The sequence below is a fragment of the Amblyomma mixtum genome, chromosome 1 (genome assembly GCF_055824585.1).
Source record: "Amblyomma mixtum isolate Tamu chromosome 1, ASM5582458v1, whole genome shotgun sequence".
In the NCBI taxonomy this organism is placed as follows: Eukaryota; Metazoa; Arthropoda; class Arachnida; order Ixodida; family Ixodidae; genus Amblyomma; species Amblyomma mixtum.
The window spans coordinates 318,207,348-318,223,496 of record NC_143012.1 but is presented as its reverse complement, the minus strand read 5'-3'; the positions used below and the strand labels follow the sequence as shown (position 1 = coordinate 318,223,496).

The window sequence follows — 16,149 nt, the reverse complement described above, 5'->3', positions numbered from 1 at the left end:
TGTTGATATCTGTTTTATTAGACGCAGATATTAGTACATTACGAAACAATGATAGTCACATTAGAGTCAATAATATCCCAGCTATTTAGGCTGCCATCATTTAACGCACTAGAAGCTTAAAACTTATGCCAGCTGAGAGATCAATGCGCTTCGCTCATTGTGCGAGAAATAAGAGTAAACGCTGATCAAGTCTGGCAGTTCCGCCTATTGCTTAATCTTGCATTGAAATTCACCGGATACTTCTTAGTCAATGCTGAAAGGAATCAATAGTTAGAAACGCAAGAACAAGACGCTTCGCGACCTTTTCTTTTGCTCTTTATTTGGTCCTTAAAAAAAACATCAAACTTAAGCGCGGATTTGGTGCTCAAGCATCAGAAACCTAGTTTCGCGCATTCATCTATATTCATGTTGACTCCTAGAAGGTAATCTTGAAATATGAGAGTCTCCCCGCTCGCAAGGAATTGCCTCCTGTGTGAAAGAGTCCTTCCCACTCCGCACCCTTCTTCTCTAAACACGAAATGATCGACGACGAGGCAACCTGACACGATTCGGCTCCGATGAACTCATCCGTTCGACAAGTGCATTTAATAAGACTGTTCCTTCATCGCCTTAGCTTATTTTTCACATTCAAATAGGCTACTAATAACATTGGCTGCTTTTCGTGATATGTACTATATTCTTCTTTGTTTTGCTCATTTTTTCTGTGCTGACGCTCGTTTCTCCCTCAATCTCTCTCTCTCTCTGAACGCTGATCTGCTGTAAGTCGATGGGACAAGCATTTTTCTGTTGGCAGCGAGTTCACTGAGAAACGCTCCGGCGTAATCTATATTTGGCCGCCTGCTAAAATGAAATTTGGTCAATGCTGCTTTTTAAGTTAAATTTCGGACCCGGTCGCCATAGCAGAGGCAAAAGGCAAGAACAGATCGAATTCAGAGCTTCAAATTGCAGCAGATGCCTGTTTGGCGCGCCTGTTGCGACACTAAAGGCACCAAAAACACAAAAGGTGGTCAATTCTAACTCCGGTCAGTATATTCACTGTAGTTACACACGACCAGAGCCCCACCCTTAAGGTTAAACTTGCACACGACTATTCTAGAGCAGCATGCATTTTTTTTTTTAAAGGAAACTCCCGTTAGCTGAGATCTGGCTGCAAGCTAGGCATGTGAAGTCTCCATTCCTAGCAACTCCTTCACCCACTCAGAAACAAAGAACACAAAAAACTGCAACAAGCAACGAAGATAGGTGCATATAACCGCCCAAAAGGTTCCAACCAGCTGCTGATCGCTCAGGCAAGGGTTGGACAGAGCAGCTTCCGGAGGAAGTTAGCAGACTGTCACGTCACCCGTGGTGTTCAAGTGAACTATTTAACGCTGCCCAAAATACGAACATAGTAGACAAATAAAAGTTGCAGGGCGCCACCAGCATTTGGTTGCTAGCTCATAGGCGGCGCCACCGTCTGTTAACCATCGCGTAGTGGCCGCGGGGAATAGCCGGATTTCGAAGCAGAATTTCGCTACGTGTATGATACAAGAGCCCTGGTGAATGCATCAGTTCTCGATTTCGACATATAGCAAATACACATTTTACCTCAAAGAAAACCAAGCAATGAGTTACCACTTTAAAAGACATTGCACTGGGAATACGTTAGATAGTTACGGAGATTGACGCAGCGAAAATTAGAAACGTGGCGACGAGTACGAGACGCGTGTCACAATAACCCGGTAACCCTTCCCCGGCCGCCTGATGGAATGCTTCTTTGTACCGAAATGCTCCTTCCTCCAAAGTGAAAGCATACAGACGAAATAGAGAGAATCATCAACAAACAAAGCTAAGACTAATAAGATGGCTACCCGTTTTGCTAATGGCCAAGAAAACGGACTTAGTGTTCACCATTCTCGGCGCACAACTCTGCGCGAACTTTATGTGGCGAGCGTCTCGATTTTTTTTTCCGAGCAGACGAACTCTAATTCGGGCGAGGTCCAAGAGAAGTTGCCGATAGCTATCATTATTCTGTCAAAGAATATACGTCACAACCTTTAGGGTTCTCTCTTAGCCCTGCGCGCCAACTCGAGTGCGTTCATTACTTCTGTCCACAACACTGAGCGCTGACACCTCGCCACTCGCTTCGAGACTCCAGTACGCATAAAATAAAGGAAAACAACGAGATGTCGATATTATTCCCAACGACCAACATGAGCGTAAAGCTTCACAGTCGGTAACACTAGACCCTTCTCGTCGGCACTCCATTGCATTTAGATGAACTAATTACGAGATAGAGACAAGGCTAACGCTAGAACGGACGCAGGACGTTCACGAAACAGCGCACTCGATGAGCAAAATCAGAAAGAGGCGACAACGCTGCCTGTAAATGCCGAACCATGATTCCTGAGCACATTCGGACGGACGGACGGACGAGGGTGAACACGACGAGTCATCGGAAATATTGGACGGCGGAAAGAGTTGGGGGGGGGGGGGTGATGAGAAAGTCAAAACCATGACTCGTTCCTTTCCCACAGCCTTTCCGATTTGGCGAACGGGTTAAAAATCAACGCCTAGAGTCTACTCCGAGCGACGTCAGAGAACATCGTGGCAAGCGGCGCAGAATGGAGAGGAGAGGTGGATGAGGGAGGAGGTCGGGACGGCGGTGTCGGCAGCTTCGAGCGACTCGGCAAACACACGTGAGGCCGACGAGGGCGAGGGAGGAGAGAGTGCGCTCGCATGTCGTCGAGTTTGCGCTCCCAATTTCCACGCTGGTTCCCAGTGACACGGCGAGAAGGGCGCGACGCTCTTCGGTGAGCAGCGAGCGAACGGGCTCAGCCGCCCCCTGTTCCCCGAGAGCACAATTAACAAACAGTATAAAGTGCCACGCGCCACCAACGGAGCATTATGAAGACGGGCACGAGAAAAGAGAAATATATACATAGTTATGTAAAAAAAAACTGGATTCCTCGACCCTTTATTTTTCTTCTTTTTTTATTTGGAGGAGGGGAGCTCTTTCTTTCTTTCCTTCTTTCTTTCTTTTGTTCTTTCTTTCTTCCTTTCTTTCTTTCGTTCTCTCTTGCTTTCTATGTGCGCCAAGAATCGCGAGATGGCGCGAGGGGACGTTTTTGCGGGCCCTTACGGTGAACGAACCCGGCCGAAATAGCTTTCTTGCGTCACGGCACTGTCGCCGACGTCGCCTCGGAAGACCCTGCATGCGCTTCTCAGGAAATGCGAGAGCCGATGACTGCGGAATGATAAAAGGAAACGGCGATCATTACTGTGCGTGCGAAACTGCCAGTACGTCTCAGTGCGAAGGAAAACGAAGAACCGAAGAGAAATTCCGAAGTGCGCTGCGCTTTGCATGGGTGATTCTATTTAGGCTTAACTGTTGCAACGTTCAACTTACAGCATATTAGGTTGTTTTTTTTTTTCTTACTCAGTACGTCGACCTCTATGCGAGCAGTGGGTCCACCAAGATGAATGCCAGGATAAACATGTTTCGGCCATCGTTATCACAAAAAAAAAAATACTATAAATTACCGTAACTTGAGGCGCGCTGAAATACCTAAGCATTTGTGGCCCACTATAGCTACGTGTAGTACTGCTGCCAAATTGCGTTAATCACACGTAAACCTGTACATAACATAAAAAAAGAATCACTTGCGCTTGAGGATGACGAAGGTTCGATTGCTAGAAATACGCGTTTTTCAAACGTCTTATATGAAATTTGTACTCGTACGACGCACTTTTCCATCTAGAATTGTAAAAGAAAAAAAAAAACACTATACGAACGCAAATTACGTGATGACAGGTCAGTTAGCGTGCAGTGCAAATATTAAAAATTTGTGGCATACGAGGCTATTTTCTTGCTCAAAAAATAAAGTTCTGCTTGTAGCTTAACTGAACAAAAAATAAATACAACGTCAAAATTCAGAGAACCCGCGTTTCCGAACGTTGACGCCGCGGTGGCTCAGCGGTTATGGTGCTCGGCTGCAGACCCGAAAGACGCGGGTTCGATCCCGGCCGCGGCGGTTGAATTTCTTCGGAGGAGAAATTCCAGAGGCCCGTGTACTGTGCGATGTCACTGCACCTTAAAGAACCCCAGGTGGTCGAAATTTCCGGAGCCCTCCACTACGGCGTCTCTCATAGCCTTAGTTGCTTTGGGACGTTAAATCCCATAAATCAAACCAAACCAAACCATCTTCTCTTTGATGGAGTGATCGACGCTGTACCGCTCTTTGTAGCCGCACATTGTGCTGCTTGCTCTCGGTACTGAACGCAATTTCACAGGTTCTCGCCTCTCTTCTGAATCATCAGCCCGTTCGAATCCCATTCCTAGCTACGACCCTATCACGAGGACATTGACATCACTTCGTCGCTGCCATCATTTTCAGGTTACAAAAAACGCGTATCATCGGTTTGATTGCAGGCTTTGTAAAAGAGATACTTTTCAAAGTCATTTTTCGATATCTGGATTCTTTTCACTTCGTTGACAAATGGCAGCACCCTATTGGCATTGCACACTCTGGTTAAAAATGCGCAAAAAGAAACTGAAAAAGACTCGGGGACGGGAAAGAGGGTTAGAAAAGGAACTGGGAAGGGGGAGGATAACGAAGAAGTTTCGCTGTCTCAACCCCAAATTTTGTACGAAAACAAAAATTAAAAGAGCGCTACCCGCGTGTGCGTGCTTATCGCAGACGTGGGGTCCGTGAAAAGTTTTTGCTCCGAGAAAATGTCAGCGCCACATGCGGAGTTGTATAATTCGCTCAGACCGAAACGCTACCTGCGAGAAGCGACCACGCAAACTCATGATGAGCAGCGTATGGCGTGCCGACGAGATGGGTCCTGGGCGACACGCTGCGCCCAGCAGAGGCGCACGACGGGAGTAGCTCGCGGGAAGAAAAAGTTTCGAGTATTTCTGTCCATCTGGGTAAACAGGCTGTCGTGAGCAGAGCCAACAACGAAGGTATTACGCCTCCTATCCTTTTTTACTCACTGAATTTATTTTATTCCCCTAATGTCAGGGCGCGATCAGAAAAAAAAAAAAGGAAACATTTTCAATCCTCTACAGCGTGTTGACACCAATGGACACGGAAACCTGTTACGATGGCGTTACCTTAACGCATCACTCTAGGCACGAATAGCATTCTGATTATGACGAGTAAGAAATCATTAGACTTAGCTGCCACCTTCATACGGTGTCTGGAAATTAAACTTGTTAATTCTTTTGAGTAACCAATAAACTGTGTGCAATGAAAAATACGCTAGTCAAGCTACTCGTACAACAATCTTTTTGCCTTATGTAAACAGAGGAACAAAGCAATGAAAGCACATGCGGAATGCATTTTACGTCTGTTCGCTCCTTTTCGTAGACATACTTTGTACAACTTAAAGTTAAGAAGGCGTTTTCTCTATTCACTAAGGAGCAATAGTTCCTATATTCGTTTCTCTCTCTGTTCATTCTTTCCAGGGGGTGCAGTGATTCACTAATCGGGTTGCTCTGTGAAAGTATCAAGAACGGAAGCAGGCATTCCAAAGCGAAGTTAGCTGCTGCGAGCATATTAGACTGCAAATGGTGCTAATCTCAGGAACGACTCAGTTTTTCCTGGAGTAGCCGGAAAGTTATATTTAAAGTTCATGCACTAGACGCCTGTAACCCTTGAGTCATCTTTTTTTTTAGATCGCTTGGAACTACTCTAGATTACAGTAAAGATATCGGTAGCGCTGAAGTGTCTGTTTCAAAACAAGCGAGGCTCAGCCAAAGCAAGGGATCGCAACAAAAGTACAAGAAAAACGATAAAATGGTGAGAAATGCCAACTGCAGGGTTCGTAGTGTTTTCTAACCTCAAGACGCGAGGCTCCGTCGCATACTTTGCGAGAAAACTGGCTAGTTAGGAGAACCGGCAGCCTTCGGCGATCAGCAGTTGGTGGTTTTGCTAGCAAAGAAAAATAGGCTGCAAATTCCGCCTTGTAGCTATAAGCTTTGCTGCTGTATTATTTGGGTTCCTGCAGAATTCATTCCCTTCTTTCCAAATGTCATCGTATCTAAGCGTGTCGTCGTGCGGCGCTAGAATGTGAATGCAAAACCAAATTTCGGAATACTAGCCAGGTCAGCAGGCAATGAATTCGGCGAAGCGACCCATTCTGGGTTGCACTTGTGTGATGTTCTCGTGTTCTCAGATCTGACCTGGACACTGTTAAACGTTCTGTACTTTCGTCGTTCTTGCGTCTCGTTGCTGGTCGTTCCTGTTGGCAATGTAAAATAAACTTTTTCTAAGAATGGACTGATACGGCCATTTGTGGCTGAGATCCATTCTTGACTGGCCACTTTGTATGCCCGCTGCCCAAGTGAAACAGCCAGTGAAACAAAAGCCAGCTTAGAACAAGCCCCCACATACGAACCGTCTGTGGACAAGTATCGCCACCAGGCGCTGACATGTATTGAACAACAGCGCAGTAAACAATGCGCTGTTCTCGGCGAAGACAGGACTTTGGAAGTGCTAGGCAAAGTTTCACTCACGATTTGCTCAAGATGGTGGAGATGGAGACAATGCTTTTATTAAATCACAAAGCTTGGCGTTAAAAGCAGGGATGGCAGTAATGTGCGGAAGTACACAGCCGGCTACTCAGGCAATAAAAACGTGCGTGGCACCATCTGAAATCATTTATTCCGTTTCTTCGCGAGCAAGTGCGTTCATCATTTTCTTCGACCTCTCGTAGCTCTTCTGAGGCCCATTCCCATTCCCGTTTCCTCGAATCAATGCGCCGCTTCTTCGACGGGCGTTTTCCGTCCACATAGTTGAAACTTTTTTTTTTTTTTTCCGGTAAGGACTCTCGCACCTGCGACGCTTGTATATACAAAGTATTGTATTTATTTTCGTATTGGGCACTACCTCCCTTTGTTTGCCGTCGTGGAAAGCGGAGCGCAGGTGTCTAGGCGAATTCGCTTCGCATGTCATTCCCAACATTCGTGCGAAGCTCTCTGTCCGCCCATGCAGAGCGCGAAGCATACGAAGGAGTGTGGCGACTAGACACTGAAGAGACCGGATTGACGGCAGTGGAAGAGCGCTGGAAGGGCGCTTGAGGAGCTCTTTACGGCACAAGTGCTTAGGTGCCAGGCACGCAGTGGCAGTGGATGGAACCATTAACGGTTGCCAACGCTACTCAGCGGAAAGATCGTCATAGCCGCCGTCAATGCGAGCGAAAGTTGACGGACGCCTTTTCGTCTTGCAGTCACGCTGCTCACTCGAGAGCAGCACTTTACTGATGTTAGTGAAGAAGTAGATGCTCTGCGCTGTGCCGGACGTAAAACGAATGGAACCACCGTCGCGAGCCTATGGTTCCCTCGTTGTTGTCGTTGTTGTTGTTCACCGTCTAGAATGGCGCATACCCACACAGGGGGATCGGCCAAGAAGAGGGGTGCATAGAGGGTTTTTGTTATTTTGTTGAACAGTTTTCGACAATTATTCTGGCTTCTAAGCTCTTGCTGCTTAATATTTTTTTGACCGTGGCGAATCTATACGTTGGATAAATGCATCGTGCCAATGTGAACGAGTAACCAAACCGCAGCAAAGAAGTTGCGTGGTAATGTGCTGGTACACGGATGATTAACTGTATTTATCTTATTCACATCAACAACCCAGTACCAGAACTTTCAGATGTTTCCTATGCTCTGACAACCTTGAGTGAGCAAGTTTTCTAATGAGGCTAAATCAAACATTCCTGCGCTCATAAAAGAAAAATGACCAACACTGTTTGACTAACACTGTTCCCACTTCGAGTTATTGATCAATTCGCACTCGCCCTACCTTAAAGGGTCCCTGAAACGGTGTCCATGCAGGCAAAGAGAAGTCGAAGTATTGATAGATATTGAACGATCCATCATCCTACCGCAAAAATTTTTGATCTACCTTGTGTGGAACCAGAGATAATGGCTATTAAAAATGACCACCAGCCTTTTCCCTCTCAACTCGTACACCGGAGCGGACCATAAAAAAAAAGAATATTACAGGCCGGGACCATGCTCCGCCCACAAATACGTCATCGACGAGATCGGTTTGTTTACTTCCGGTCGACGCGCTCGTCCGCTCGCTCGCTCGCTTTCCCGCTGTCTGCTGTGTTCACCTGTCTCGCAACCGTCGCTGCGGCTTCTCTCGTACTATGGACCCCGAGCTGAAGGAACGACTATTGCGGATGAGTGCCGAAATGAGATTTCAGCCTTAAGGCGGGGACATATGTGCGAAAAGTGTGTGCGATTCGCTGCGGCGCGCCGTTGTGAACGACGTCATAACAACCGATCGCAGCTCGTCTCCTGCGTCCAACCTGTTGGATGTCAACGACGAGCCGCGCGCTGAAAACGCAACGACGGGAAGCGGGAGCCAATACGAGCTCGGAGAGCGGCAGCGTAATGGTGCCGTACAGCGCGCTGCTCAGAGCGCTCGGGGCCGAGCCACGCCGGACCGGCCTGCCAGCCTTGATGCCGGCCGCCGGCGACTGAAAAACGCGCTAGTATTGTTTGTTCTCGTCCATAGCAAGCCCTTGGATAGATGCATGTCAAAAATGCATAATTTCTGACGATCGTTGGCCAATACCGAGTTGCTGGTAAAAGTGATGACTGCGATACAAGCAAATTTCATCCCACAGCCGCTTTGGTGCTGCTGCTACTTGGTGCGGTTCGCCTACCGTCTGCTAGCTCCGTTGCTGAAGGCATTGTGGAAACCGAACATATCTTTTATTATGGGACGAGTTCGCAGTAAAGCGATGTGAATAGTAGGCCTTTTATTATAGCGCAGGCGACTTCCGAAGCGCCGTCAGCTGCGGTTTCAATGCGAAACCAGATAGGCCTAGCGACGACTAGGGCAGCCTGGGACCAGCGCGCAGTTCGTCGCGCGGCGTTGCCGCAGGCGGTGTCGTTGCCGGAAGATCCACTTTTGCACAGACATATTTTAGTTGCTCGAATCTAGGAAGCATCCTCTCTGGTATCATGGCTGTTTTGCATTTTCTTGTGCGAACGTGATGTACAGTACGCCGAGCATGCCGGCCGGCCGGCCAGCCTGGATCTCGTCTGCCGGCGTCATAAAAACGAGCTAAAGTGTGTTTTTGACGTAAATAACAAACCCTGGGATAAGAAATGTGAAAAATGTGTCATTTTTGAGGATCGCTGACCAATACTGAGCTGCTGGTAAAGGTAACAACTGTGATACGAGCAAATTTCTTGCCACAACCGTCTCGCAGCTGCCGCTGGCCCGACGTGGGGTCCGGCTCGCCTGGCGCCTGCTCGCTTCGCTGCTGAAGGAGTCGCGGAAAGTGACCATACTATTATTTTATTGTGAGATGATGCTGTTGACTGCAAAGCGATGTGTAGAGTAAGCCTTTTATTATAGCTCAGGCGACTTCCGAAGCGCCGGCCGCTGCAGCTTCGATGCCAAAGAGGCAATAGGCCTAGCGACGACCACGGCAGCCAGGCAGCAGCAGAGCTCGTCGCCCGGAGCGCCCGCGAGCGGTGCCGTCGCAGAAAGCTCGCAACATAAGCAGGCATGCTTTGTCGCTGCTCGAGAAGTATTTCTGATAACAAGGCGATCTTGACTTGCGATATTTGTACACCATCCCAAGCAGCGCTCAGGCATTGCTGCACGGCGGCGAAGTGCGACTGCGACACCGGTTGTGAGCGAAGCTTGGGTAGAGTGGCGCAGCGATGCTCACCGCTCCGTGTCCCTGCTTGTAGTGGGGCGGCAGTTCGCAAGCGACGATCGGTGCGGCGCGTTGGCCAAGTTTTTAGGGACACGCCGTTCAGAAATCGGGCGCTGAAACCTGACGACGACGACAGCTCGCTCACTTCCATCTTTCGGCAGACAGTGCCGAAGGGCAATATCTTGCCGGTCCCTGGCTTTGCAATCAATGACACAGCACGGCCGATTCATTTCGATTGAGCATGCGACGGAGGTCACGAAAGAAATCAGTAGCGCGGTGACTGAACCGCACCTCGATATTCGATTCGACGGCGACGCCGGCGGAGTGACACAAGCGGTACGAGCAGACGACAACAATGTAAACCGGAAGTGCAGTACTAATTTCTGACACCGAACACACAATAACTGCGTAAACATGCATATAAACGACAACTCTGCTTGCTGAAATGCGAAATGTTTCCGAAAAGAGTAAGAGTGTGAAGTATCTAGAGCTTCTAGTTTGTTAAATGCGTGATTTCACGTTGGCACCGCGAACCAATCATAGCGCAGCACTTGTGACGTAAAGAGTACAAACATGACGTAATGAGTACGGATTCGGGCGGAAGTTCACCGCCGCTGGTCGCCGCGAGGCTCGGGAGAGGTAGTTTTTGAAAATGTATTATAAATTATCTACTCGCCTTTGATGTATTGTACGCGGCATGAACGTTCAGTGGCCTACGCTCTACATAATGCAAGTATTTGTTTGCCAACCTCAGACACCCCTTTCAGGGACCCTTTAAGCTTCCCGTCCCGGATAGCTCATTTGGTAAAGCGACTGCTCCGGTGAAGCGGTGGTACCGGCTTCGAACCCCGGACCAGGACGAATTTTTCTTTAACTACGAAGTTTCTGAGAAAGCTGTATAGCTTTCCTTTGTAGCCGTATGGCTGCGCTCGGGTGGATGCCAATGAGTAATTACTCCCTTATTAAAAATGTTCAAAATATTCGCATTTCAAGGCAGAACGTTAAGCTAATCACAGAATGGGCTTTGATTTTAATCTACTTGCGTTCCGTTTCAACGCGCATAAAAACTATGTCGAGAACTTTTTGCGACAATGTCATAGCGTGAGTATGACTCCTTGTACTGCGCATATCACAAGGCAGTCCGGTGAATCCAGCCTGTTAACCACCACCAATTCTGGCACAACTGTGTGTCACAAATTTGGCGCAGCGAAAAAAAGCTTACCGGCCGACGAGAGGATACTTCTTTTTCTTCCCAGCCTACGACTCAAAGAGCAGTAGCCACGGAAGATAGTACAGAGTTAAGCCGAACGTCTTCTGTAACGCGTCCTGCGAGGCATAAACTCACTTTGCAATGCAACTGAATACCGAGGAGAGTTCTGGGTATAAGTCATGTAACGTTCGTAGCGATCTTAAGAGAGCACGGACCTCTAGTAGGTGGGTTCAAGCTAGGTCACTCATGGCTTCTCATAATGTGCCCGGCTAGCTAACGGCCACTCCAATGCCGTAGCGCGATACTAGGAATACTGGCTCAATGTTGATATTCACGCTAGGCAGTTCGAACCGCCCCATTTCAAAGCGTCTTTTACACGTAGATCATAGCAAATAGCGACAGCAGAAAGAAAGCGCTTTCTTGAACTGCGCAGATTGCCAAAAACATTATCAGCAAACCGAGGAAAGTGTTACAAAATGCAGAGCCCCATTTAAAACGTCGCAAGACAGAGGTGAATAACTCCCACTATAGGAATTCAGCCGCTCTCTCTTTACAGTCGTATACGTACGTTGCTATCTGTGGTGGCAAATGAACGGACTGAATGTGAAACACTACGAACGTGTCTCGTGTCGTCCCGACTCTTAATCTTTTGCGTGAATAGCTATTGCCTCATCTACACACAGCATGTCGCGCTGCGTTTCAGAGCTTCAAGACATTTGACACATCGGCACAGTTTGCAGGTTTGTGATTGACCCGAGTGCTTGCTGCGAATTATTCACTTTCCAATACATTCAGGGAATAAGTAATTCGAACGCGACTTACGTCTTCATAAAATGGATGCCTACCTTGAAACACAGGTCATGTTAAGGTTTCGTAATATTAAGCATAAGCGCATGGCTTTTCTGAGAAACTAAATGGTACGCAGCTTTAAAATGTTTTCACAGTTCTCGGCGCAAAGTGTCAAAGGGGGGGGGGGGGGGGTGCTCACTGCATTAAGATGTTTTGATAGCTTCGACAAGACCATGCGGGGTAATTCTGGGCAAGCATTAAGTTCATGTCCCTTCTACCATGTGCTGTGTGTGAATTCGCAGAATCGACTTTCTCGCGAAAGGCCGGCTGTGAAGGCCACTGCGCTGATTCGCTTGAAATTTTTCATGCCTTTGAGCAACGAGCAGCTGAGATTATGAGAGAAATACTCTGTGCCGAAACTCAGTGCACATGTATAGAATAGATATTCAAAACTTAGGAGAACCAATGACTTGTATCCACACGCTGCACAGAAATAGCCGGAATCGCCATAGGATAGCATTTTCTTTTTTTTTTTTTGACCGCCCTAAATTCAAGCGATTTCTTGTAATTCATCGTCAAAGGCAAGCTCCTACGCTGTCACGCAGCGGCCGCCAATAAACGATACCAGATGACGGTAGTGGAGGGAGACCTAGAATCGCTGAGGACGCCGTGTAATGGAGCGAGCACAAGAGTCATGCTAGGCAAGAACAGAAATCTTGGACATTTAGAGCCAGAACGACATTTAAGAAGGGCGACGTCCAAATTAAAAGGCTAGCTTGCTGATCCTAAATCAATGCTACTCTGAAACAAAGACAACGAAAGGGAATTGACAGGAAGAAATCAGCTTCCAGAATGTCCATTGTGATCCCACACGTCGTGAAGACCTGAACTCGCATCTCAGTAGCTCTGTGTTTGTTGCTGTGCGCGCGAGATTTCAAATGGTTCCCGCGTAAAATAGGCACGTGGCAAGGCTGTGTATCGACCACTTCGCATACAACTCCCGTATAATATTTATCGTAATTAGGCATACTGTTCATCAAAAGATGCGCGGCGGATGCGCACAATTTCCACACCTCACAGCAGCACCTCTGCCCATGGGACAAAAAAAAAATACTTCGACTTTCCGCCTGCCCACCAGCAATAAACTAAAAGCGATAACACTACCGCACTCTGCAGTACTAAGCTGACGTTTTAAATCAACTGCAGTTTGAAATAAACACTGACTCTCGCAATACAAGAACATTTTTCACTACCGCGTGCCAAGAACATGCAACAGACTATCGAGCTATGACGAACTCTGCACTACGTAACCCACCAAATGTCATCGCTGCGACCTTAAACGAGATTCATGAAGTATGCACTAAAGGAAGAACCTTTCACCGAGGCATTTCAGCGAGTTCCTGCCAAACACCAGTTCGGCTGCACAGCCTGGAAGAAAAACGACGCCTACACTCATTACTAATGAAACAGCTTTCGACAACACGCTTTGCATTTTGCATTTTGTTTGTCTAATCACAACATCATGTTCCGAGCCGCGTACCACGGTGGCTCCGGGTAACGTAATTAGCGGTTTCTAATTTGCACCGTGCCAGGCTTTTCCTCCAAAACAACGGCTTTGGTGGCAGCTCACCCTGCGAAGCTGACGGCGTCTATTGGATGATAATGAGCGTCAATCTCGGCTGCGCCTTTTTTGTTTTGTTTTGTTTTTTTCTTTCCTGTTGCCGCCGTTAGGGAGACGCAATGCACGCTAGAATCACATCACGACACGAGTGCGCGCTGCTCATGTTCGCACATTTCACTACCAACAGATCGTCACGTACGGCGAGCGTTTTATTTATTTATTTATTTATTTACTTTCCCCTGCACCCGGAGCAAAGGAACTCGGCATGGTCTACAATTACGGTGGTAGGAGCCTCGTAGTTGATGCAATCAGTCTGAAAATAATTTCGAGTAATAAGGGAGTAATTACTCATTTGCATCCACCCGAGCGCAGCCATACGGCTACAAAGGAAAGCTATACAGCTTTCTCAGAAACTTCGTAGTTAAAGAAAAATTCGTCCTGGTCCGGGGTTCGAACCCGGGACCACCGCTTCACCGGAGCAGTCGGTCTACCAATTGTGCTAACCGGGACGGCGAGCTTTTCTTTAACTACGAAGTTTCTGAGAAAGCTGTATAGCTTTCCTTTGTAGCCGTATGGCTGCGCTCGGGTGGATGTCAATGAGTAATTACTCCCTTATTACAAATCTACTCCACCTTGGGGGATTCGCCTAAACATTTGACTAATTTCGAGTGTTTCGCGTATGCTCGGGCACATCTTTCGTATCTCGTGTTTACGGGTCAAAAGCAGTAGACATATTGCGCCAGTGCTCTTACTCTAGCCAAGATTTCCCAAAACTCGCTTGCCAAAGGTTGCGCGTAGACAACTCCCTCACGCTCACTCGCTCGAATCTTGACTACGCCTCGCACCTGCGTTTACAACGTACCTCTTTCAGTTTGCCTTTTTTATTTACATTCTCGTCAAGATTACAGTGATGGCTAGTTTTTGGAAACGCCGCATCTTGAATCTCTATTCTATCTCGCACTTTTGGTTCGGCTTCTTCTGTAAATGCATAGCAGTGCAAGAGAGCACGCTTTACAGGCAACTAAAAGCGTTATAAATGGAGTTTATTCTCGCTGAAGACGCTAATACACTGCTGAGAGATGGCTGAATCGGAGAGGCCCGTTTTTACCAAATTCAATGAGTATTTTCTCTTTTTCTGCAAGTTACTTGAAGGAATGACTCTGCTAATGCATCACAGCTCTCAAAACTCGCTTACCTCACGAAATACTTTCGTTCATGCTGCTGCATCTAATCAATCTTTATTCCCTAAAACTTTGCTCTTGATAAACCGGCTGCTTTTGTATAGACTTTATAGGCCAGAATCGCCATTACTGAACACCGCCAACGTCGCCGAAGTTACAAGCAAGCTCTAAAACTTTAGAAATTAATTTATTATTTCATTCATTTCAAAATTTCAGACCCTTATCATTGCCTCGACAGCACTCACACAACGGCGAATGAGACAGATTCAACAAAAATGATAACTTTAATACAATTAATTAAGTTAAGCACGATTTTAAATGATATCAGTAACCGCGCGAGTGACGCATATGGACAAACTGTGTCGAATATAACGTAAATAATTGAGGAAACACCTTTTCACCCGAAAATAACTTTACGTACTTTATTCTACCACGCAGCATCCGGCAGATTGTGAACCGCCGCAAGGGCCTGGAGATCATTCGGGAAATCGTCGACGACCTTCATCGCCAGCTCACCACGCTTCAGTGAGTACTGGAAGACACACGAGACAGCGTATTAAGGACGTCTTGGAAAACGAGACGTTTAAATGCTGAATTCTCAGAACTGAAATGGCATTCCGCTTTGAGCCAGCAGCTGTGAGGTTTTTTTCAGCATAAGACGACATCTGCTGGGCTAATTTTCAAGAATGCATTTCTTCGTTCAACGATCGAGTCTTGTTTATGCTGAACTGTGAAGAGAGCAAAGCACAATGGCGTAAAGTGAAAGGAGAAAAAAAAAGAAGATATTATTACGTTTTCAGAAATGTATTCGTCATCTTAGATTTCCAAATGTCGATAATCAAAGGAAAACTCAGCATCTTAGTTGAAATCTCAACTAAAATGAAGGCTACACTAGCATGCTGACGTGTTGAAGAGTCTTGTGCGTAACCTTCTTGGCTTTGGAAAAACGAACAACAAAGATATATTGTGCCTCATCGTAATATTTTGTAAAACACATCAAAAAGTAAAGACGAACGCTTTGTTCATCTTTAGTATCAGCCAGAGCTTGAAGCAATGCTGCATGAAGTGCGCGCCGGGAGTCGTTCTCCGTGAAAGAGGCACAAACGAGTACGCCCAACTAACGAGGGCGCGCAAATTCTGTTCGGAAACGCAAAAAAAAAAAGAGAAAAAGAAAAACGCAATGGCTAAATCTTCGGCAGCCCAGCGTACAGACAGTGCATATCGTCACTGTTTGTTACGTGGTATAACATCGCCCTCCCATAACCCTCACCATGGCCAGCATCCTCGTACGTGCGCAAATTTCAAACGACGCGATGTTGGCTCCGCATTTTTTCCCCCTCTCTCGCAGTCATCGCTTCAAAGTAGACACACGTATGTTTCATCACGAACCAATGAAACCTCCTCGCCTACGATCACACACGTCCGCGTTCGCGTGCCAACTGATGTTGGGAAACTAGCGCGAAAAAAGCCTGTTGCCGCTTTGTCCCACGTATGCGACTGTGTCTTTTCTCACTCTTGTTTTTACCTTCTTTCTTTACCCTTATCGTTCGCGCGCTTAAGCAAGACCGAAATCAGCCATACGTCGTGTTATTATTGCGCTCCGTTCACCCCGCTCGGTCGTCTCGAGCGTTGCTCGCCTGAATTTTAAATCGGAGCCGAATCAAGCGAGCCGCCGT

The 16,149-nt window shown here is 47.1% G+C and overlaps 1 protein-coding gene across 3 annotated transcripts in view; it reads left to right on the top strand.

Moving 5' to 3' along the window:
- LOC149372619 (uncharacterized) overlaps positions 1-16,149 on the top strand; it is a 138,453-nt gene that overhangs the window by 111,071 nt on the left and 11,233 nt on the right. For all 3 annotated transcript variants that reach the window (XM_089567148.1, XM_089567147.1, XM_089567149.1), the window contains exon 3: positions 14,912-14,998. In XM_089567148.1, coding sequence (XP_089423274.1) covers positions 14,912-14,998 — 87 coding nt within the window. The remainder of the gene's footprint in view (positions 1-14,911; positions 14,999-16,149) is intronic.